This window comes from Myxocyprinus asiaticus, chromosome 41 (assembly GCF_019703515.2).
Source record: "Myxocyprinus asiaticus isolate MX2 ecotype Aquarium Trade chromosome 41, UBuf_Myxa_2, whole genome shotgun sequence".
In the NCBI taxonomy this organism is placed as follows: domain Eukaryota; kingdom Metazoa; phylum Chordata; class Actinopteri; order Cypriniformes; family Catostomidae; genus Myxocyprinus; species Myxocyprinus asiaticus.
In genome coordinates this window covers 5,403,660-5,427,446 of record NC_059384.1, presented here as the reverse complement: position 1 = coordinate 5,427,446, position 23,787 = coordinate 5,403,660, and the positions used below count along the sequence as shown (strand labels likewise).

The 23,787-nt window shown below is 38.1% G+C and overlaps 2 protein-coding genes across 3 annotated transcripts in view; one reads left to right on the top strand and one right to left on the bottom strand.

The window, feature by feature from the left end:
- LOC127431531 (obscurin-like) overlaps positions 1-19,694 on the top strand; it is a 70,461-nt gene extending 50,767 nt beyond the window's left edge. Inside the window, 26 exon segments of the mRNA XM_051681978.1 lie at positions 394-475; positions 622-755; positions 876-1,073; positions 1,248-1,289; positions 1,503-1,601; positions 1,722-1,940; positions 2,160-2,190; positions 2,320-2,363; positions 2,967-3,068; positions 3,661-3,717; positions 5,446-5,585; positions 5,763-5,963; positions 6,221-6,297; positions 6,503-6,673; positions 7,921-8,080; positions 8,256-8,372; positions 8,576-8,740; positions 9,655-9,813; positions 9,915-10,092; positions 10,306-10,419; positions 10,523-10,690; positions 10,894-10,996; positions 11,352-11,481; positions 12,341-12,443; positions 13,657-13,699; positions 15,379-19,694. Of these exon segments, the coding sequence (XP_051537938.1) occupies positions 394-475; positions 622-755; positions 876-1,073; positions 1,248-1,289; positions 1,503-1,601; positions 1,722-1,940; positions 2,160-2,190; positions 2,320-2,363; positions 2,967-3,068; positions 3,661-3,717; positions 5,446-5,585; positions 5,763-5,963; positions 6,221-6,297; positions 6,503-6,673; positions 7,921-8,080; positions 8,256-8,372; positions 8,576-8,740; positions 9,655-9,813; positions 9,915-10,092; positions 10,306-10,419; positions 10,523-10,690; positions 10,894-10,996; positions 11,352-11,481; positions 12,341-12,443; positions 13,657-13,699; positions 15,379-16,480 (4,139 nt within the window). The 3' untranslated portion in view covers positions 16,481-19,694.
- Positions 19,695-20,443: 749 nt separating this feature from the next.
- Positions 20,444-23,787, bottom strand: part of LOC127431567 (guanine nucleotide-binding protein G(olf) subunit alpha) — a 38,592-nt gene continuing 35,248 nt past the window's right edge. For both annotated transcript variants that reach the window (XM_051682035.1, XM_051682036.1), the window contains exons 11-12: positions 22,131-22,198; positions 20,444-21,691 (exon numbers count right to left, since the gene is read on the bottom strand). In XM_051682035.1, coding sequence (XP_051537995.1) covers positions 21,545-21,691; positions 22,131-22,198 — 215 coding nt within the window. In that variant the 3' untranslated portion in view covers positions 20,444-21,544. The remainder of the gene's footprint in view (positions 21,692-22,130; positions 22,199-23,787) is intronic.

Sequence of the window (23,787 nt, the reverse complement as noted above, 5' to 3'; positions counted from 1 at the left end):
AAATATATAGAAAAAGCAATATAACTTGAAATTGAAATTGTGTCACAAATTAGAGTGTTTTAAATAAAATAGCAATTTCTTTTAACAGTGCATCGGTGAACAGTAAGGATGTGCCTGTGCGTGCATTGTCAGAATGATGCTTGCATTGTCAATGCTTTGTTTCTTTCTTTAGATCCAGCATATACTTTTACATTCTCAACTGTGTTGAATTTACAACACATTTATACATTTATTTATACTTATTCAGAACACTAAGAAGAGGTTCTCTCAATGGTTTTCTGCTGTTTTTTATTTGTCATTTGATTATTGATTCAAGTCAAATAAACCTAACATTTAAGATTCTAAATTGTGTCAGTTTGTTGATTATTGACCCAAGCACGCATATTTTTGTAGTGTCATGTAGCTCAGACTACGATACAGCAGCTGATGCCACAGAGACGTCTTCCTATGTCAGTGCTAAAGGCTATGTTTCTAGGTAAGATTTAATTCCATATTTTTTAGTGTGATTTTATGACTCATGTCAATTATTACAATTGATTTTGCTCAGATCCTGCCAAACCAAATCTCTTATTTATTGCTAGTTCTACATAGATTTTTTTTTTTTCTTGCTGTACATCCTAGCTCAGAGCACAGGGACACAGAAGCTTTTGAATCAGTGGCTGAGGACGAGCAGCTTCCTCAGGTTGTGGATGAGCTACATGATCTTTTCCTTAGTCCTGGAGCACCCATTGCCAAGATGAGCGTTAGGGTCAAAGGTCAGATTTGTTTTCTTCATGGATGCATATTCCATTTAATTTCAGATTCAATCTTATTAATTTTTCTGTTTATTTCATGTATTATTTATTCCATGACACTGAACACTACCATTTGTACAGGATTTCCCACACCAAGGGTTTACTGGTTTAAAGATGGGACTCCACTTCAAGCATCCAGCAGACTTTTATTGATGACCGAGAGAGATCAGCACAGTCTTGAGATTTTGGAAATTAACCGCGAAGACACCGGAGAGTATTCAGCGTACATCAGCAACACTGCTGGCTCTGCCTACTCTTCAGCGCGTCTGAATGTACTGGGTAAGTATGTTTGCCGTGTGCTTTAGCCATTTGCATTGGTCTTTGTATGTTTGAATTATCATATTTGTAGAAAAACGTTTTTGTTTTGTTTTATTATATTAGAGACAGACCTAAATGTACTTCTATTTGTTTATTTTAATTTGTGTATTTATTTAATACATTTTTGTTCATTAGGTCCTGGAGAGCGCCCAGTACCTGTAAGGGGAAGAATTAAAGGTAAACTGTAATGTCACATATTCTTGTATACACCACATGTGATTATGAATTCTTGCACCACATGATGGGACTGATGCATATGCAGTGTGTTTAGATTTGCGATTTCAGTATTAGCCTAGTTTTATTATACTACAAGGCAATTTTCAGGATTAATATGAAAGGTTATGCATGCATGCCTTTTGGTATGCCAATTATATTCTGTGCCACAAACAGATTTAAAGGTGCCACTTGTTCCACCACGCTTCCTGGAGAGGTTCAGCAACAAGAAGGTGAAACAGGGAGCAAGTATAACGTTATCAGTCAAAGTGGAAGGTATTGTGTTACACATCAATTTTAACTGAATTTTGAGAAATAGAGCCCAGCATTCAAAATGTTCTAGTATATTACATTAGGTGTAGCCTAAATGTGATGACATGTCGATATCTTCCAAAGGTTCCCCAACCCCATCTGTGAACTGGTTAAAGGAGGTGTCAGAGAAGGATGTTTTGTGGATCAAGGCAGACACCCCAGGCTACAAGGTGGCCAGCTCTGGCTGTCAGCATAGTCTAATTCTCATGGAAGTGGGAAAAGAACATAGCGGCATGTACACCTGCATCGCCACTAACCCTGCTGGACAGTCGGTCAACACAGCCCGACTGGACGTGGAGCCTGGTTAGAAACTTGTGGTTTAGTTATTGAACATAGAGAAGTCAGAATCATGCGACTTTTTAAATAGTTATTTTTGAATATAACAATGTTGTGTCTTTAATTGTCTTTTTATATAAAAAGATTAATAGGTAACATTATTTAGACTAGCATTATATTACATGCATTCTTTTTTTTTTTGCTCCTAATTTGATTTGAACTCATTTTCACCATGCTGTCCAACAGCACCAGCAGAAAAGGGGAAAATTGGACCAGAGTAAGTTTAGACATAAAAACTTACAGCTGTTGATTTAGGCCTATATTCTTTTATTTATCTAAATATTGAAAAGTGACCACAGATGATATTTAGATGTCAATTATTATTTATAATCTTTTCTGTCTCCAGTGTTCTGGGAATTACTATCAGCCCACCGGAGGAAGAGGGCAAAGGTGAACATTTGTTCCATTTTATATTATATTTTTATTTTATTTTTATCCCGTTTTCTCCCCAATTTGGAATGCCCAATTCCCACTACTTAGTAGGTCCTCATGGTGGCGGTGTTGCTCACCTCAATCCGGGTGACGGAGGACAAGTCTCAGTTGCCTCCGCTTCTGAGACAGTCAATCCACGCATCTTATCACGTGGCTCGTTGTGCATGACACCGTGGAGACTCACAGCATGTGGAGGCTCATGCTACTCTCTGCGATCCACGCACAACTTACCATGCGCCCCATTGAGAGCGAGAACCACTAATCGCGACCACGAAGAGGTTACCCCATGTGACTCTACCCTTCCTAGCAACCGGGCCAATTTGGTTGCTTAGGAGACCTGGCTGGAGTCACTCAGCACGCCATGAATTCCAACTTGCAACTCCAGGGGTGGTAGTCAGCGTCAATACTCGCTGAGCTACCCAGGCCCCCTGTTCCATTTTATATTTAAGTTTAAATATATTTTCTTATACTATTAATGCACTGTCAGACTGTATCAGAGCGACTGGCATCATGTATTTGTTAAGTCATTTGCAACAATATTAATGTCTATTTTTATCATAGGAGAGAAAAAACGACCTTACTTGGGTGAAGTGGGTACAGAGGAATTCTTACAAAAGCTCACAACCCAAATCACGGAAATGGTATCTGCAAAGTTCACTCAAGGTAAAATTTTCTAGCTGGATCCTTTTCAGCAAAAAATAATGAGCTAAACATTTTTGTAACTTGCATTGCCACAATATTGTGCTGAATTATGAATATAGAAATGTAAATGTTCCTGTCTTTGATTTATTAATCAGTTATTTTATGTCATGTTATTGCAGTCGTAATACTGTTTGTCTTTTTAATGTAGTCATTCTTTACAGGATGCATCCTAATATTCACTCAAAACTCTCTGTGCTTTGTTTTTGAGTGAGCTTTGTGTGTGTCAAAATGCTTTGAATCAAAGGGTGTACTGAAATGGAGCTACACCTGTCTCAAATTCTCTTGGAAAAAATTTCAAATTCTTAATTATACTCCTATAGCCAACTTTTTTTTTTTTTCTTGTCAGGAAAATTTTATGAACACACTTTGTGTATTTCCCTAGACTTTCCTGTCTTGTAAAAAAATCCCTCTGTCTCTCTTTCTGGATTCCATAACTCCTTCGCAATTCTGGCTCCATTCTTTTGTCTTTCCATCAAACTATCCATCCATTCATCCACTGATCCTCTCCTCCCTCCTTTCACTCACATTCTCATTGAAGCATTGATTTGTTCAGACAGCATACAGAACCATCAAGTGCTCCAGTGGATGAAATCTTGGCCCAAAGTAACCAGTATGTATCTGCAGAACTTCAAGTTTAACACAATGAAACCTTGACTTTTTCTCCATGAGGCTTTGCTACTGTACATGTAATTGTATGGTTATTTGTGGCTATAATGATTTAAAGCAACTTAAAGTAAAAAAAATAAATAAATAAACATTTAAGAAATTGTTTAATGTTCAAAAAAGAGTAGCAAAGCTTTGTGGAAATAAAGTCATGGTTCTTTAAAACCAGGGCCATTTTGTCACTGTTCATAATATACTGGACATTTTCAATGGATGCAGATTGTCTCATTTTAAACACTTTCAAGGTGTCTCTGTTTCAGTATACACAGAAAGGAAATGGTTGAACCACTAACCGGCATATTTAGATGTATAGAGTTGCATGAGCAATACATTAGCCTACTGTTTGTGTGTGCACAAATGTGTTGTTACACAAGCATAATACAGAGCATGCTAATTTATAGTATAAACAATGTATTAATAATTATATCCAAAGTCATTGAGGATCCAAAAGACATTAGGCTATTCAGGCCTTCAGTTGCAAGTTTGAATTATGTAAAAAAATTATTTCCAGATAAAAAAAAAATTAAAAAAATAAATAAATGGATTTGTTGTAACTTGACAGCTTTCTGATTCTAAAAAAGCTATGAAACAAAATCACAATTTATCTGAACACCTGCTCGAATAACGCACAATAAGCAGTGGTTCCCACACTTGTTGGATTTATCTTTGAAACACCATCTCAGCTAAACATGGTAAAATCCAAGCCTATCACGATAACCAAATGCAAGAAAAGTGGAACTTTGTGTATCAGATAATACTTTCGACCTGTTTATAAATTGCTGTTATAAATAAGAACAGCTTGCTGCTCATCTTAGTAATGACTGAAAGCTTTGTTCATAACACATTCACAGCTTTTACCTTATATTATTTACACATAAATATTTTCATAATATTTCTATTTCAGACTGCCCGTCTTCTTTAACGAGTGACTCCTCATAAGGACTATTTCTGTCGCATTATCAACAGTTAGTTCGCTGCTTTGCGCCAATTCAAAAAGGCGCGCATTTTGAAACAACGTTTGTAATCATGTAATAAAATAAACGCTAATACGGCGCTTCATAACAAATGCATCATAAACATTTCTTTGGGATCTTATTTTTTTTCTCAAAAAATCGTGAATATGCGTAACATCAACTAAGTCTATATATTTTCCACATTTATTAATATTTTCTTTAGTAACGCCACAGTTTGGGAACTACTGTTTTAACAGCAATGGCAAATAATTTATGTTCAGATAACAAAAGAAACACAATTGTTCAAGGATGCTAATACAATAGCAAGTTGACATTGAGTATTTCATCACTGAAAGTGTCAAATGAAATTTAGCATTGAGCATTGATGTATTTCAAAGTGTACAATTGTAAAAAAAAAAAAAAAAATTCTATTGAACTTGAAATTATTGCCATTATAATATGCCTAATGTAATGTTTGCATGTCCTGTCTACATTTCATGGCCAATACATAATTTGATATGAAAATGAATCAAATGAATGTTTATTAAATATCATAATCTGAGCAAATGTTGTGTTGCAATTCCATGCGTATCTGATGCTAAACCCATGCTGTCAGAATTGATAGTTAAACATCACTGTGTTTTGGAAATGAATATAATTGATTGACACATTATCTCTATCTTTCTCTTTCCCTTCTGCTCTCCATCACTGTCTGCTTCAAGCTTCATTACGTGTCCCCGGAGCTGACAGTGATGATGAAACAAAAACACCATCACCATCTCCGTATCACGGCAGATCACGCCCCCCGTCTCTAATTGTGGATTCATCATCCGAATCTGATGAAGGAGATTCCAGAGGAGAGGTATTACAAATGTTTCTCTATGTCATCAACAAAATGTCAATATCTATAACACATAATACCTGGACATACCTGGAAGTATCCATGTACCTAAAAGTCCTTAGTTAGACCAAAGTTAGACCTGGAACACCAGCATGACATGATTACCAAATGGGCCATCTTCTCAATGCACCTTTGCAGATGTTTGATATCTACGTCGCGACGGCTGACTACAACCCCATTGGTGTCAGTAAAGAGGCCATTGCTCTGAAAGAGGGCCAGTATGTAGAAGTTCTGGATTCGGCCCACCCACTTAAATGGCTGGTCCGCACCAAGCCCACCAAATCCACACCATCTCGCCAGGGATGGGTCTCACCTGCGTATCTCGAAAAGAGGCTTAAGGTCAGTTTAGTGTTCGATAAATAAATGTCCTACTGCAGATAGTGGATACTTAAATTCACGATTTTAATATTAATGTGCAAACATGGATTTTAAATGGTCTTAAAGGTCATAATGCCACTGTGGGTAAAAAATTGGCCCCCTTTTCTGAGAAATATTGGACATGAAAGTCGCAAAATACGAGAATAAGTTTGTACAGTATTTGCAAGTACAGTGGTGTCTGGTGAATTATTACTAATAATTGACTGGTTGTGCTTCAGCTGTCTGCAGAATCAGCTGATCTCCCAGAAACCACCAGAGAGGAAGTCACTGAAACAGAGTACAAGAAGAAGCTCTGGTAAATGTTGACACGCGACACAACATTCAGCACACAGGACCCAAACTATGTCAAAACCATATGAATCATGTTAATATTAATAATAATTAAGAAATATCATGCTATACTTTTGTGTAAGTTGAAATGAATCAAATGCACACCCTGCAGAATACCTCATTGTAAAATAACCTCACTAATTCTACCTCCCTGTTTCACTTGTGTCCAGTCAACTTGTCCAGGAGATGATCAGTACAGAGACTGAGTTTCTAAAGGAGATTGAGTTCTTCACATCACATCATCTGAAACGTGTGGATGAGGAGAGCGCACCACCTGATATTGCCAGCCACAAGGAAGCCATCTTTCGTAATATCAACGATTTGAAATCCTTCCACAGCAGGTACGAAACTCAGACAATCATATAATGTTAATTCTAAACTGTAAACTGATATATCTGCCATTTAAAACTTAATCCTCAATCGATAGCATTATGGCATAATGTTGATTACCACAAAAATTCATTTCGTCCCTTTTCTTTAAAAATAGCAAAAATCTGTGTTACACTAAGGCACTTACAATGGAAGTGAATGCGGCCAATCTGTAAACATTCAAATACTCACTGTTTCAAAAGTATAGCGACAAGACATAATCAATATGCGTGTTAACATGATTTTAGTGTGAAAACATTGCTTACTAACCTTTTCTGTGTAAAGTTATAGCCAATTTTACAACTTCGTTGCCATGACGACTTAACATTGTAAACCATAAAACCCTAAAACGACCGAAAAAACTTTACAGCTCAAATAATACATGATTTAAAAAAATAAAAAAAATAAATGTATCCCCTTTTCTCCCAATTTGGAATGCCCAATTCCCACTACTTAGTAGGTCCTCGTGGTGGCACGGTTACTCACCTCATTCAGGGTGGCGGAGGACAAGTCTCAGTTGCCTCTGTTTCTGAGACAGTCAATCCACGCATCTTATCACGTGGCTCATCGTGCATGACACCGCGGAGACTCACAGCATGTGGAGGCTCATGCTATTTCCGTGATCCACGCACAACTTACCACGTGCCCCATTGAGAGCAAGAACCACTAATCGCGACCACAAGGAGGTTACCCCGTGTGACTCTACCCTCCCTAGCAACCAGGCCAATTTGGTTGCTTAGGAGACCTGGCTGGATTCACTCAGCACACCCTGGATTTGAACTCGCGACTCCAGGGGTGGTAGTCAGCGTCAATACACGCTGAGCCACCCAGGCCCCAACGCTTTTTGCTTTTTTTAAGAAAAGGAGGGACGAGTCAAAGTTATGTTCAGTGGTATTCAACATTATGCCAATATTGCTGTCGACTGAGCTTAACTTGTATTGAGTAGGTAATACTACTCAAATTAAACTCATACTGTTATGTGTATTTGTCATCATTAAAGTTTTTGTAGAACTATGACAGTGGGAAAACTATTGTAAAACAAAAACAGCATCATGAAGTTGACTAGTGGGTAGTGCAGACCAGTTTTAGACATCTAAGCCGGTAACCAAAAGGGACGATCCAGATGCTATCCCCGCAGTCCTTTTACTAAGTGTACTGTAAGTTGGTTTGGACAAAGTTATCTAAATGACAAATTAGTTGATTCTTGTCTGTTTTCCAGCTCTCTACTGCCTGGTCTGCGCGAGTGTGATACAGATGATGATGTTGCCATGCATTTCCTGAGAAATTCTGAGGGTTTTGAGAAATATCTGCAGTACCTCATTGGACAGGCCCAAGCAGAGTCTGCCATCAGTGAGAAGGCAGTGCACCAATATTTCAAGGTTGGTTTAAAAAATTTACCACAAATTGTTTTATTATAATTAGTAAGTTCTGTGATGGATTTTTTAGGTTGGAACTATTTATTCTCTTTTTAAATTGTTTTGTCTATTAACTGAAAGAAACATCTAGTACGCTGAAGTTACTGAACTTGACATGTTTTAATGTATTTTTTATCAGGATTATACAGTCTCTGAGTTGGCAAATGTTGATCCCTCAGAAGGTATTGTGCTGAGTATTAACGCTTATCTTCAAAGGCCACTGGAGAGAATCCAAAAATACAGGGCATTACTGAAGGTACTAAACACTTGAATTGTTTTTGCAAGGTTGTTGTGTCAGTCATCTGTATGGCATTGTTGTAATATTTACTTAAAAATGCTGAGTAATTATACAAAAATGTATTTAAAAATGGTTTTACTGATTATGCATGATACTGTATAACTCTTCATTAACATTTGAAATTGACCGTCCCTTCCTAATTCCCTGCGATTTTGTCCCAGGATATGATCCGGAACAAAGCAAGAAACGGTCAGAACTGCTGTTTGTTGGAGCAGGCCTATGCCATGGTGTCGTCTCTCTCCCAGCGCTCAGAGAACACACACCACGTGTCTCTCATTGAGAACTACCCCGCCAATCTGGAGGCACTGGGAGAATCTATTAGACAGGTACAGAGCACTGCCTGTTTCCTTATCAATTCCATTCCCAATTTTTTCAGTTCTCTTATTAATGAGCACACAGTGCATAATTGGGGCATAATGCCTTAAATAAGCATTGTTATTGTTATACTATTGTCAGTTGTTCCCCTTTGGGGCATATACAGGTTAATTTCTGTGTGATTTATTGTGAAAGTTTGCACTTGCATTACCAATTTACTGGTAAATTAATTTAAAGGAATAGTTCACCCAAGAATGAAAATGAGAAGAAGAATATTTCAGCTCTGTAGGTCCGTACAATGCAAGTGAATGGGGTCCAAAACTTTGAAGCTCCAAAAAGCACATAATGGCAGCATAAAAGTAATCAATAAAACTCCAGTGGTTTAATCCAAGTTTTCTGAAGCAATCCAATCGGTTTTGGGTGAGAACAGACCAAAATATTACTCAATTTCACTATAAATCTTGACATCAGCAGTCTCCTTGGAAATCATGATTTCAAGCTCGATTACACTTCCTATTGCCATCTAGCACTCTGCACGTTCGTCAAGCACTAGGCAGTGTAATTGACACTAGAGACTGCAATAATGATGTATACAGTGAAAAAGGAGTTGCACTGTATTTTGGGCTGTTCTCACCCAAAATCAACTGGATTGCTTCTGAAGACATGGATTAAACCACTGGAATATTATGGATTACTTTTATGCTGTCTTTATGTGCTTTTTGGAGCTTCACAGTGTTGGACCCCATTCACTTGTATAGTATGGACCTATAGAGCTGAGATCTTCTAAAAATCTTTGTTTGTGTTCAGCAGAAGAAAGAAAGTCATACCCACTGGGATGGCATGAGAGAATTTGTATTTTAGGGTGAACTATCCCTTTAAGTTACATTTAACAGCTTAGCTGCTGGGTTTTGTCTTTGTTCTACAGGGGCCTTTCACTGTTTGGGAAGGTGCTCCTGGAATTCGAACCTCTTCTAGAGGTCACCATCGCCACGTTTTCCTCTTCAAAAATCATGTGGTCATCTGCAAGCAGAAGAGAGACACAAATACAGAGAGCCAAACATATGTCTTCAAGAATATGATGAAGGTATAAGCTTAGTAAAAACATTACGGAAAGCTTGTAATTGCATGAGTATCATGACAAAAATATTATTAGTTCCTGTCTGATTTGTAACAATCTTTCTCTAGCTCACAAACATTGATGTTAATGAGACAGTTGAGGGAGATGAGAGAGCGTTTGAGATCTGGCATGAACGTGAGGACTCCGTGAGAAAATACACACTGCAGGCGCGCACTGTTATCATTAAGAATTCATGGCTCCGTGACCTTCGTGACCTTCAGCAACGCTACAGCATGCCTGCATGGAGTAAGTCAGCCATTTATGTTTGTACCGTTCACAATTGAGATTGAACAAACAAGTACAGAATAGTTTATTCTTCTGTATCATATATGTTACATTTATAATCAATAACAATCACACTACTTCCCCAATGTTACAGTTTGATATTTGGTCAGAGTTGAAGGCTATTAACACAAAACAGTATATTCTTAAATGTATCTGTTTATCTGTATTGAACAGGCCCTCCCGATTTTGACGCGGTATTAACAGATTGTACAGCAGAGCTCGGACAGACAGTTAAACTCGCCTGTAAGGTCACTGGTGCGCCCAAACCTCAGGTCACATGGTACAAAGGTAAGGAACTAAATCTTGGGTGATTCTCTGGCTGATGGGTTCTGTGGTTGTTCTTGTAATTGAAGTAGATTAACCCTAATCCATTTCTGACTCTCATACATAGATGGTCGCGCCGTAGAAGTGGATCCTCATCATATCATTATCGAGGACCCAGACGGCTCCTGCACGCTTATTCTGGACAACATGAATGCAGACGACTCAGGCCAGTACATGTGCTTTGCCACCAGCTCCGCGGGCAATGCCAGCACACTAGGCAAAATCACTGTGCAGGGTGAGTAACTAAGCAAACTGGAACACAGCTTGAGCAACCAGATGTGTCCAGTTTAGTAAAGCTAGTTTATTTCATAATCCATTGTGAAAAGCACAATGTGAAAGCTTTAATTGTACTGAGATGAAATTAATTGAATTAAGTCAAATTAAATTGAATGTTGAAATTGAAGAAATTGCTACTTATTTCTGTTCATTCTTTTTTAGTGCCTCCACGCTTTGTAAATAAGATCCGGAATGCCACCCTGTTTCCAGGAGAGGACGCCCAGTTCTCTTGCACCATTCAAAGTGCACCAAGTCCCAAGATAAGGTAGTCACTCCCGTTTAAATGATGAGCCCTGAAAACCTGAATGATGAATGAGTCTGTTGATTATTAACTACTTAAAATTTTTAATTATGCAAGGACATTTCTTAAAGAACTCTAAAGGTGTTTAGACAAAAAAAAAAAAAAAAAAATGTAGCACAGCGGTCAAAGACGTCTCTATTTCACGTGTCTATATAGAAAAACAATTAAAATCAGTGCAGAGAGATGCAAATACAAGTTAGGTGTGAATGGCCCCTTAAGAGTATAATACCAGTTTTTACAGAAGAAAACTATGCGAAATTAAATATAATAAAATGTATAATAAAATATTAATTAAACTGATTTTTTTCTCCCTGGGCAGATGGTTTAAGGATGGTAAACTACTGACAGACCAGGAGAAGTATCAGACATACAGTGAATCACGCAGTGGAGTGCTGGTTCTAGTTATCAAGAATCCTGGAGAAAGAGACCTGGGGCAGTATGATTGTGAGGTATGAAGCTGCACAATGTTTTAACAGCTTGTAATTATATAACGGTAGCCAGCTGGTAGGTAGCTGTGCAGTGTAAACCTCACTCCCCTGGCATTAAGAGGCTCACTAGTGACTGATGCTTGAGGCTGTAACCTTTAGCCTCCTTGTTAGCGCGCCCGCCTCCCATGTGGAGACACCGGTTCGAATCCCGCTCAGAGCAGGTCAAGCAAGGCCATTACAATTACACATAATTATTTTTACTGCTGTTATAATTAAATATATTACATGTAATATGTGTGGACAAGATATTGCAAAGTTTAATATACTGTACTAGTCGGGGGGCCTGGGTAGCTCAGTGAGTATTGACGCTGACTACCACCCCTGGAGTTGCGAGTTCAAATCCGGGGTGTGCTGAGTGACTCCAGCCAGGTCTCCTAAGCAACCAAATTGGCCCGGTTGCTAGGGAGGGTAGAGTCACATTGGGTAACCTCCTTCTGGTCACGATTAGTGGTTCTTGCTCTCAATGGGGCGCGTGGTAAGTTGTGCGTGGATTGCGGAGAGTAGCATGAGCCTCCACATGCGGAGTCTCCGCGGTTTCATGCATGATGAGCCACGTGATAAGATGCGCGGATTGACGTCTCAGAAGTGGAGGCAACTGAGACTTGTCCTCCGCCACCCGGATTGAGATGAGTAACCGCGCCACCATGCGGACCTACTAAGTAGTGGGAATTTTGCATTCCAAATTGGGGAGAAAATTTTCTCCCCAATATACTGTACTAGTCTGATAAAATAACTCCTCCAATTCTTACTTTAGTTCTTTCAGTTCCTTATTACTTTATAACAAGTAAATTATCAATTATCACATATTGTTTATCTGCAGCTGTCGAACCGCCTGGGCAGTGCCAGGTGTGCTGCACAGCTGATCACTCCTGCTGTGGCGATGGCGGGAGAACGGAGAGCAGATCAGGCCATCACTATAGAAGGTAAGAGACATCTGTCAAAACATACAGTATGCCACAATGTCAACAGAAGCAGTGATAAAAGTTTGACAGCATTTTCTTGACATTCGCATCTATTAGTAATCATTGAATACTTAAATGGGATAAAATTAATAAAGAGGACACATGCAATCACATTTTAAGGAAGACAGTGTAATACTCTACCTACACTGTGAGAGGTTTTAGAAATGGTCATGTTTAGAAAATGTCTTTGTCTTTTATATTTAGAGCACAGACTGACCTAAAACTAGTAGAAAATGTAGAAATTAAAGCTGATGTAATTTCAGCGACACTAGCATCACCGAATGGAATTGCAAAGATAAACAATGTTTTCAAAACAGCTTTCCAAATACGCCCCTCTACTGCTGTTGTTCAAACAGTCAGTTAGTCCCGCCCCCAACTCTGCCATTGGTTGAATAACGTTGGGTGGGGTCTAAGCCGGTCGCTCTAAAACAAACTGGAAATTTTATAGCGCCACAGAGACACTGGGTGCTTCTCATTTCTAAAATTGTGCATCCTCGTTTCCTTTCCTCGCTTCCTAGCTCCACCCTCTTAGGAAATGAGGAAAGGATCCAAGGAAAGGAAATGAGGACGGAGGAATCAAAGCAAGATGGATTTATAAAATGAAATGTCCTGCTCACTCATGCGTCACTTCAGAACGTGTTTTTGCGCAGCTGCAGTACCTCTGCGTGCTTGACATTATGTTATTGAAACTTTATTTATTAATATATTCATAATAAATCAAAATAATTCAAGACGCACTGTTAAAGTATGTCAGTTATGGTTTATTTAAACTGCAAAGGTGATAAATGAATGAATACGTGCGTCAGGTGCTTTGACCAAAAGTCTTCCGCTTAGGATGCTCCTGTGTTTCCTCACTCAAGCGACCTCAGGAAGCTTCCTTCGTCCTCGGTCCTCACGGTGCATTTAGAGAATTGATACATCCTTCATGATCGTGGAGTTTGATCGGTTTCTGGGTCACAGGCTCGAGGACGGAGGAGCATCCACTGAAAAAGTTACATACTTAAGCTTTAATGTGAGAAATCTGACTAAAGGTGTTTTTTTTTGTATTTAAGCATCGCTGAGGAATGTTTGTACCTTTTAACACAATGAATGAATAAGCTGTTTTTAAATTCTGTTGTTTTGAATTTTCATGTATCTCCTTTAATATCAATTTGTAACTTTGTTTTTCAACAAGTAATGGAACAAGAGACGAAAGCACCAAGGAAAACCATAATTATGTAAGTCTTATTTTTGCCCCATTGAATTTTAGCATGCACCTAAACTTTTATTTCAGCAATAGTTATAGGAATGTTCTAGGTTCAGTAAAAGTTAAGCTCAATAAAAAGCATTTGTAGAATAATTTTGATTTTCACAAAAAATTATTTTGACTCATACGGAGCCCCTTAGAGGACAGGGCGGGAACTTTCCTTCTGAAATAGTTTTGCGTTCCATCGCAATAAATTTACCATGGTTTTACAGTAACCATATTTTAACCATGATATTCGTAGTGAAACTATAGTGATAATACAGGAAAACGAAAACTATGATAATAAAAATAATAATTTTGTGGTTATTATGGTTTTACTATAGTAATATTGTGGACTGTAGTAACCATAGATATTGGTGGAAATCATTTTCCTATAGTAATATTGTAGTAACCATGACTGTTTAAGGCTAACCATGTTTTGTTTTTGTTTTTTGGTGGAAACCATGGTTTTACTATAGTAATATTGTAGTAACTATGAAAATGGTATTTGTAGCAAAACTATAATAACCACAGAATTATGATTTTTATTAATATAGTTTCATTTTCCTGTATTATTATTATGGTTTTACTATATCAAGGTTAAAATATGGTTACTGTAGTAAAACCATGGTATATTTATTGTGAGGGAACACAAAACTATAGCGAGGGCACGCAAAACTATTTCCAAAAAAAAATTCCCGACCTGTCCGTACAACTCGCCCCTCATTTATAAAAAAAAAAAAGAAAAAAGAGAAGAAAAAAAAAGAAGAAAAAACATCACGGTTACAGTAAAGGGCTTAAAATGGAAGTGAATGGGACTAGTAGATAAACGCTAAAATACACACTGTTTCCAAAGTATAGCTACAAGTTGCCAATATTATATGTGTAAATATCTTGATTTTAGTGTAATAAAATCACTAACTAACCTTTTCTGTGTAAAGTTACAGTGTATCCACAACTTTGTTGCCATTACAACAAAACTCTAGTATTGGATCTAACTATACACATATAAGGTCAGAAAGCGATTTTAGTACACAAAAATCATGTTAACGTGTTAATTATATAACGGTAGCCAGCTGGTAGGTAGTTGTGCAGTGTGTAAACCTTTCTCCCCTGGCCTCAAGAGGCTCACTAGCGACTGACGCTAGAGGCTGTAGCCCTTTGCCTCCTTGTTAGCACGCCAGCCTCCCATACTGGCTGACACCGGTTCGAATCCCGCTCAGAGCGGGTCGAGGTCAGTGGTGTCATGACCCAGATGGGAGTGAGGTTTAGGGGGGTGAGTGTAAAGGTAGCCAGCTGGTAGGTAGCTGTGCAAAGTGTAAACCTCACTGCCCTGGCCTCAAGAGGCGCACTGACACTAGAGGCTGTAGCCTTTAGCCTCCTTGTTAGCGCACCTGCCTCCCATGCTGTCTGACGCTGGTTTGAATGCCGATATTATAAAAATCATGTTAACACATATAATGTTTACTTCTTGTGGCTATACTTTTGAAACAGTGTGTATTTTAGTGTTTATGGAAAACCCCATTCACTTCCATTGTAAATGCCTTACTGTAACCGTTTTTTTTTTTTTTTTTTTAATAAATGACTGACGAGTCGAATCATTTTACTTTTTTCGAACTGTACTTTTTAATGAACTATACTCAAAAACCTATGTGCTTTTCCTACTATAAGTGAGGAGACCATCACTACAGTGGTGAAGAACACTCGTATGAAGCGGCATGCATCCCCACGAGGGTCCCCCATGGGAGCTATTCGCTCTGAGACGTCCACACCTGAACAACCCAGACAGAGACGAACAGTGGCCAGGAAGACTGTACCAACACTGTACGTTCCAGAGCCCGAGGGTGCCACAGCCAGGAACCCTCGATGGGTTGAAGTCGAGGAGATAATCGAGTATAAAATGAACAAATCACCCAAGTTACCAAGGAGAAGGGGCGTTTCACCTGGCAAACTGGCACCACCTGGAAACCCAAACACCAATAACTCCAACAACAAGTTAGTGGAGACAGCACCCATGGGTGTGACTTTACAAGCTTCTACTAGTGCAGATGAAGAGGACACTGCACAGAATGTAACATCAGGGGTCGACAACATGCTGATAACTGAAGAAATTAGTGACCCATGTGTTTCGGTTGACTCGGATCTAGATGGTGATGAAGAAGGAACAATTATCGTGGAGTCAGAAGATGATGATTCCGAACTTGGTGCACGAGACTGCAAAATACTGACCTGTGGAAATCGAGTTCTCACTCTTGAAGACCTTGAGGATTATGTCCCTCAGGAAGGTGAAACTTTTGCAAGCGGCAAAGACCAGCATGCCACTGTTGAAACACCTTGCGAGATCTCCGTCTTGCAGAGAGAAATTAATCAGCCTGTCATTGGCAAACCCATCTTGTTGAAGGTCGGGCGTCCAGTGGCACCCGCAAAACCACGCATGGGCTTCTTCAGTTCCTTCAAGGAGCATGTTTCCAGCATGTTTGCAGCAGGTACCTTGGCAAACACCAGCTCTAGGTCAAGTCGAGAGAAGACCATACCAATTCATGTGACAAGCGAACCTGCGTCCAACCTGGCATCACACCATGCCAGAGCCGAAGGGCTCAGCAGCTTTGCCAGGCTTGAGGTACAGCCAACATATTGTTCTGAGGTCCAGAGAGGAAAAGAGGGAGGTCTGCAGAGCTTCAAAATGCAGGTTTCTGCTCAAACTTGCAGCTACATGCCAAGCGGACAAGTCACTCTTCAGATCCCAAAGAGGAACCCATTTGAAAAGCATTAACCGGGTAGGAATCCTGCAGAAATCGCTCAGGATAGATTCTTCTCTGTTGCTTGCAAAATCTGGACATACATTTGCCCTAGTCTTAAATGGGAACACTTCTGTAAAATCTTTCTTAACTGTCTGGCAGTATACTTCAATCACAAGGTCTTCTGCTTCCAGCGGATCATTCCATGTTGATGCGACTCTTTTTTTCAAAAGATTCAGTTGCCAAACTCAGTGCCTTTATATCCTATCCAATGAAGACTTTCTAACTATTTGAGTTCCTTCAAGCGTGAAATAAAATGTGTAGCTGCGCTTGGAAATGGTGAGCTTTCTGATACACCATGTGAATGTGCAAATATAGAGGGTACAGCTGTCTTTTTGTATAAAGGACATATTGTAAGAAACTCCTAAAGCCGGATACACACTGTTTGATTTTTATGTTCCTTTACAATTGTTATTTGTCAGAGTCTATGATATGGTCCCAATGAGAACTTGGATAAAAGCCATGGCAAACTGAAATATTATGTCAGACTGTGCGATACACATCGTCCCAATTGACAGCACTGACTGGGTGTTATACGTCACCTTACTGACTGCTACGCAAAATATCTAACACTGCCAGAATTTCGTCGGAGGCTAAGATTCTTTGCATTGGCCGTCGTTGAGCATGTCACTCTGGGTAATCAAAGACTGCTGATTTTGTGCTATGATGAAAAAAAATTTCGATCCTCAAAAAATTTCTCAGATGGCAAAATCGTACAGTGTGAACCCGGCTTAAAGGGATAGTTCAACCACAAATGAAAATTCTCTCATCATTTACTCACCCTCATGCTATCCCAGATGTGTATGACTTTCTTTCTTCTTCTGAACACAAATGAAGATTTTTAGAAGAATATTTTAACTCTGTAGGTCCATACAATGCAAGTGAATGGTGACCAGACCTTTGAAGCTCAAAACAAATCACATAAAGGCAGCATAAAAGTAATCCATAAGACTCCAGTTGTTTAATATATGTCTTCTGAAGTGATGCAATCACATTGGGTGAGAAACAGATCAATATTTATGTCTTTTGCTTTTTTTTTACTATAAATCTCCACTTTCACATTCTGAAAATGATAGTGGAGATTTATAGTGCTGGGCGATATGGCTTAAAAAAATTTATCTCGATATTTTTCAGCCTATTGACGATATTCGATATATATCTCGATAATGATGTATTTGCTCTGAAATGGCTCAAATGTGAATTTTTTTTAAATCAGAAGAACCATAATTTCATGCAAACAGTCATTGTAGCTAAGTAGATTCAATATTTTAAAGGTATTAAATAAAAATCTATTTAAATTTTTTTTTAAAGGGCATGTTTCCCTTTAGTTTTGCACTAAATAAACACAAGGGAGAATGAGGTCTGATCACTGTCAATGATATGCACTTTTATATTTATATTTTTATATACAATGATGTATAGTAGCTTAATAAAAAAAACATTATTTACCTTCATATATGTTTACTAAAACATTTTTTTGTAAATGAGCAAGGTGTGCAAAAACTACCCAACTTATTTTTTGAAAATCCGGTTGAATATTGCATGACCCCGTCAAGTTTATTATTATAATACTGAATTATCATTAATATTTTGAGGATTAGATTTGTTTTATTTAAAAGTAATATATTTCTTTCCTATTTACTTTACTTTCACATGGAGCTTTTCTTTTGACACCGAAAGTGCAATGTGTATTTGCAGTGCTCCGCATCTGGTGAAGTGCTGTTGTCTACTCGTTTTCTGTTATACTGTGCCACCTTTGTAGATTTGTATAATAATTTGTAGAAGTTACAAAAGTTTGGAAATGCGTGAATGCTTGAACATTCAGTACTTTATATCTTTCACAATGACCTGCTGTACAAGCGCCAAAAACACACATGAATCCCACATGTGCACAGAACACCCCGTCACCCATTCTGAAGCGCACACAGACTATTATCGCAGCTCAGTGCAATTTTATAATCACATATGACCATATTGCCATTTTGGTGTTATTTTGATTAATAATATTGCTTAATTATATATCGTCAGCCAAATTATCGTGATTATATTGTGAATATTCAATATAATCACCCAGCCCTAGAGATTTATAGTAAAAAAGGAATTAAATATTGATCTGTTTCTCAACCACACCTATCATATTACTTCAGAAGACATGGATTAAACCACTGGAGTCATGTGGATTACTTCAATGCTGCCTTTATGTGATTTTTGGAGCTTCAAATTTCTAGCCACCATTCACTTGTACTGTATGGGCCTACAAAGCTGAGATAAAAATCTTCGTTTGTGTTCTGCACAAGAAAGAATGTCATACACAGCTGGAATGGTGTGAGGGTGAGTAAATGATGATAGGTAAACTATCACTTTAAGAACCCAATCTTTGTATGTTAAGTCTAAAGGACTGCCTGAGTCAGTGTAACTAGTTTGGACTCCACAATAATACTGTGGTATATCTGGATGTTATTTCTGTGCTGTATGGAATTAGCGTACCTCAGCAATATATATACAATTTGAGAGTATTTTTTCGACTATATATGAACTCAACTTTGTCGTGTTTAATGCACATAAACCAAGAAGTTGATTGCTGCGAGCTGTTGTTTGGTGTAATACACTGTGGATTGTTTAATATAAGGTCTGTTGTTGACAGTGTGCCAAATACCGAGAGCTTGGACACATCATCTTGCACTGAAGACATGATTCAACAAGCGCTCAGTATTTTAGTTTTAATCGAAGCACGTGTTTTAATGTGAATGTATTGGGTTTTGTAGTCTGACAAAGAATATTTGCAGGAGATCCATTTAAGAACCATGTAACACAAGATCTTTTACGACTTTAGAAAGTTTATTTTGAAAAGTATTTCTTGTGCAACATGACTTTAGGCACGTAGTATTTACAAGTTTAAAAAGGTTTTGGAGATGTAGTTTACTGGAGTAATAACTAATATATTGTAAACATGTTTGAATTTGAGATACAAATACAAATTTTGTGTCAACCAAAATTTGAGTGTGTAACAATTTATATATTGTTTTGGTAAAAGCTAAATGAATTAAGACCGCCAAGGGTGTTCAGCTGAAAAGGGGAAAAAAGCTTCATTTAATAGAAATAAAATGTATGTCTTGGTAGAGATTAGCACTTGAAGTTCTGATGTTGTTGATATATGAAACATGTGCACAATAAATCAGTTTAAATTTACTTTTAAATTGTCCAAATCTAAACTGATATCACAGAGAGTATTGATATTAAAGCAATTCATAATCTCTCTTACTAGCCACATTCTAATGATTATTAGTAGAGCAAACAACTTATCACTCAAGATTTTCAAGCAGCTAAATTCTGCCTTTTAAGTTGAAAATTGTGGGACACGCACAGCTGCTTTTAATATTGCACTCTCATTTATTCATTTCACTCTAGACATGCTTACCTATGTGTGTAGTACACATCTTCACTGTATACATACAAAGGTATGTATACACCAATACACACATAATTAAACATGTAGAATTGTACATATATATTTATATAGACCTATAAATTTACATGTACACACATTTATAAAAGAATGCACACAATGCACTCTTGCACACACACACACACACACACTCACACAACACATACAAATGTCATGCATCTGTGGCTCAGTGTTGTTTGTCACCTGTACATGTATGCGCACGCACTCAGACACAAACGTGTATATATTCGCAGGCTTACTTCATATCCAAAACAGTTTCTTTGAAAACAACGCCAGGTTGTGATTTTGGACACTTTCAATTTTTGTTTTTTAAAGCTGAGAATAAAAACTGAACGAAAAAAGAAAAAAAAAAAAAAGAAAGGCATGGTGCTGTTTTGTCTGATCATAACCGCAGGTAAGGGGGGTTAATTTGCATAATTTATACAGATCTTTAGGATTTTCGTTCCTAGATTTATTTAAAAAATTTACCAAATAACTTTTTCTCTTTTTATATAAACAAAGCAGATAAACATACGAATAAAGGAACGAAAAAGAAACGAAACTCTACAGAGTAAGTCCCCATCCACAGTCCATTCTGCCGACAGGGGTGACATCAAGCTGTACAGCGCAGTCAAAAACATGTCTCAGCTTCATTTACAGGTACAGCCATAATCAAGGCACAAAGATCTACAAGTAGATTTTTTACTCTCTTTCGATAAAGTTGTACAAAATAATATAACATTTTATAGTCTGTACAGAAAAACAAAACCCTTGCACAGTCTGTACAAGTTAAGAAACTAAAATAAGAAATGGGGTCTTGATAGACAAGTGTGTGGACAGTTAAGAAGGACTTTTGTCTTTATGTGGTCAGACTGCGACTCTAATAATGTTCCAAGAGCCCTGCCACCTCATTATGAAGGCTCCACCTCCTTATGCATTGAAGAGGATCTGCATCCTTAAGTGGGACAGAAATTCATGTTGTGATGCTACATTGTGTCCATCTTCAGAAAGCAAAAACGTCAATCAAAACCTGATGAAAAAGTGCATTACTTCACGTCGTTGTCTTGTTCTCCTTTTCCCAGTGTCCGACAAGCCCCGCCCCCCACCAACCCTCCCCGCTTCTGTCCGTGGGCGCTCTTCAGTGTTCAGACACAGAAAGCAGCAGAGAGCCCTAAAGGTCAGAAGGTCAAGGTTTGGGTGCAAGACTAGGGCTCCTGGAGGTCACAACTGATGCAATCTTCATAAACTGGCAGGCACCAGCACGTATATGCACGACTATATACTTAATAATTTTAATAAGAAATAAGGAGGTAGCCAGAGGCTTCATGGAATGGCAAAAATAAAGGTAATCGAAAAACAATGAATAAAATAAAAACATGGGGAAAAAACCCAGTGACACTTCTCCTCATCCACCCAACTGCCCTAAATAATGATATAACAAAAATAATAACTAAAAGAGAGAAGGGTGGTCTTCCATACATCAGTAGTATTCTTCGTCTGCGGTTTTGGCCTCGTTTTGGGTGTGGGCTGGGCAGGGGGAGTTTGACGACAGGTTTATAAAGAGCACAAGGGTCCCGGGCGAGTCAGGGTGAGATCACAAGAGTTCATACTGCCGCAGGTGCATTCTCTGGATGATGTCTCGACAGTCGTTGAAGACCCGCCGGATGTTTTCTGTGTCTACTGCACATGTAAAATGGGGGTAACAGTAGTGACGGCCATCTCCGTTTTCTGTACTGATCCTCTGTAAAAAGAGAGGCAAAAAGTTAATTTGAATTAAACATAAATAAACATTTCACTAGCATTTCACTATATTCAATAACTCTTTTGCAGTCTGTAATAGTTGCTATGTATACATTTTTATATTTGTATAGTGAATAATAGACATATTTATTCTTTATCTTATAACATGTAAATGAATTTGCATGGCTTTTTAATGATTTTGTCATCATTTAAAGATATTTTCACTCACATAAAGTGATTTCTAGCTGATAATATAATAATATTTTATAGCTGAGCATAACTAGAAAATGTGATACTCACTATAGACATTTGCATTACTTTGGTATTAATTTTTTTTATATTTTATCAATTTCAGTGCCTGGATATAGCAGTTAAAATTCCCTTTTTTACAATGACTGTGGCCGAAAGTACAAAATGAAGAAAAAAAAAAAAAAACCTACCAGAAACTCGTCACGAATGAAAAACTTGGCTCTTGTCACTTTGGGGTCTTCTCCGGGTTCTGGAGTTACTGAAATATAAATATTGATAAATACAGACAGTGTTGATCTACCATCAAAAGTGTTACTTACAAATATTAATGCAAGCTTGATCTGCCGTTATCAGCTAAAGCTTTAGCATTTTAGTATTTGAGAATTATAGGGTAAAATGTGTCCTGTTGCAATCACAAGATTGACAAAAACTCAAAACTGAACAAACAATCTTGAGCAGTCTGCAATCTTAAAGGAATAGTTCACCCAAAAATTAAATATCTTTCATAAATTTACTCACCAAATGTTGTTCAAAACCCGCATGACTTACTATTTTTATGCAGAACACAAAAGGATAATTTTTTTTAAATTAATTTTTGTATGTACAGTTGAAGTCAGAAGTTTACATACACTCACGTTGAAGTCATTACAACTAATTTTTTAACCACTCCACAGATTTAATATTAGCAAACTACAGTTTTGAAAAGTCGTTTAGGACATCTACTTTGTGCATGACATGAGTAATTTTTCTAACAATTGTTTACAGACAGATTGTTTCACTTTTAATTGACTATATCACAATTCCAGTGGGTCAGAAGTTTACATTCACTAAGTTAACTGTGCCTTTAAGCAGCTTGGAAAATTCCAGAAAATGATGTCATGCCTTTAGACAATTAGCTTCTGACAGGAGGTGTACTGAATTGGAGGTGTACCAGTGGATGTATTTTAAGGCCTACCTTCAAACTCATTGCCTCTTTGCTTGACACCATGGGGAAATAAAAAAATACAAATCAGCCAAGACCTCAGAAAAAAACAACGGTGGACCTCCACAAGTCTGGTTTATTCTTGGGAGCAATTTCCAAACATCTGAAGGTAACACATTCATCTGTACAAACAATAGTACGCAAGTATAAACACCATGGGACCACCCAGCCATCATACCGCTTGGGAAGAAGACACAATCTGTCTCCTAGAGATGAACGTAGTTTGGTGTGTAAAGTGCAAATCAATCCCAGAACAACAGCAAAGGACCTTGTGAAGATGCTGGAGGAAACAGGTAGACAAGTATCTATATCCACAGTAAAACGAGTCCTATATCAACATAACCTGAGAGGCTGCTCAGCAAAGAAGAAGCCACTGCTCTAAAACCACCATACGAAAGCCAGACTACAGTACAAAAGTGCACATGTGGACAAAGATCTTACTTTTTGGAGAAATGTCCTCTGGTCTGATGAAACAAAAATTAAACTGTTTGGCCATAATTACCATCGTTATGTTTGGAGGAAAAAGGGTGAGGCTTGCAAGCCAAAGAACACCATCCCAACCGTGAAGCATGGGGGTGGCAGCATCATGTTGTGGGGGTGCTTTGCTGCAGGAGGGACTGGTGCACTTCACAAAATAGATGGCATCATGAGGACGGAAAATGATGTGGATATATTGAAGCAAAATCTTAAGACATCAGCCGGGAAGTTAAAGCTCGGTCGCAAATGGGTCTTCCAAATGGACAATGAGCCAAGCATACCTCCAAAGTTGTGGCAAAATGGCTTAAGCACAACAAAGTCAAGGTATTGGAGTGGCCATCACAAAGACCTGACCTCAATCCGATAGGAAATTTGTGGGCAGAACTGAA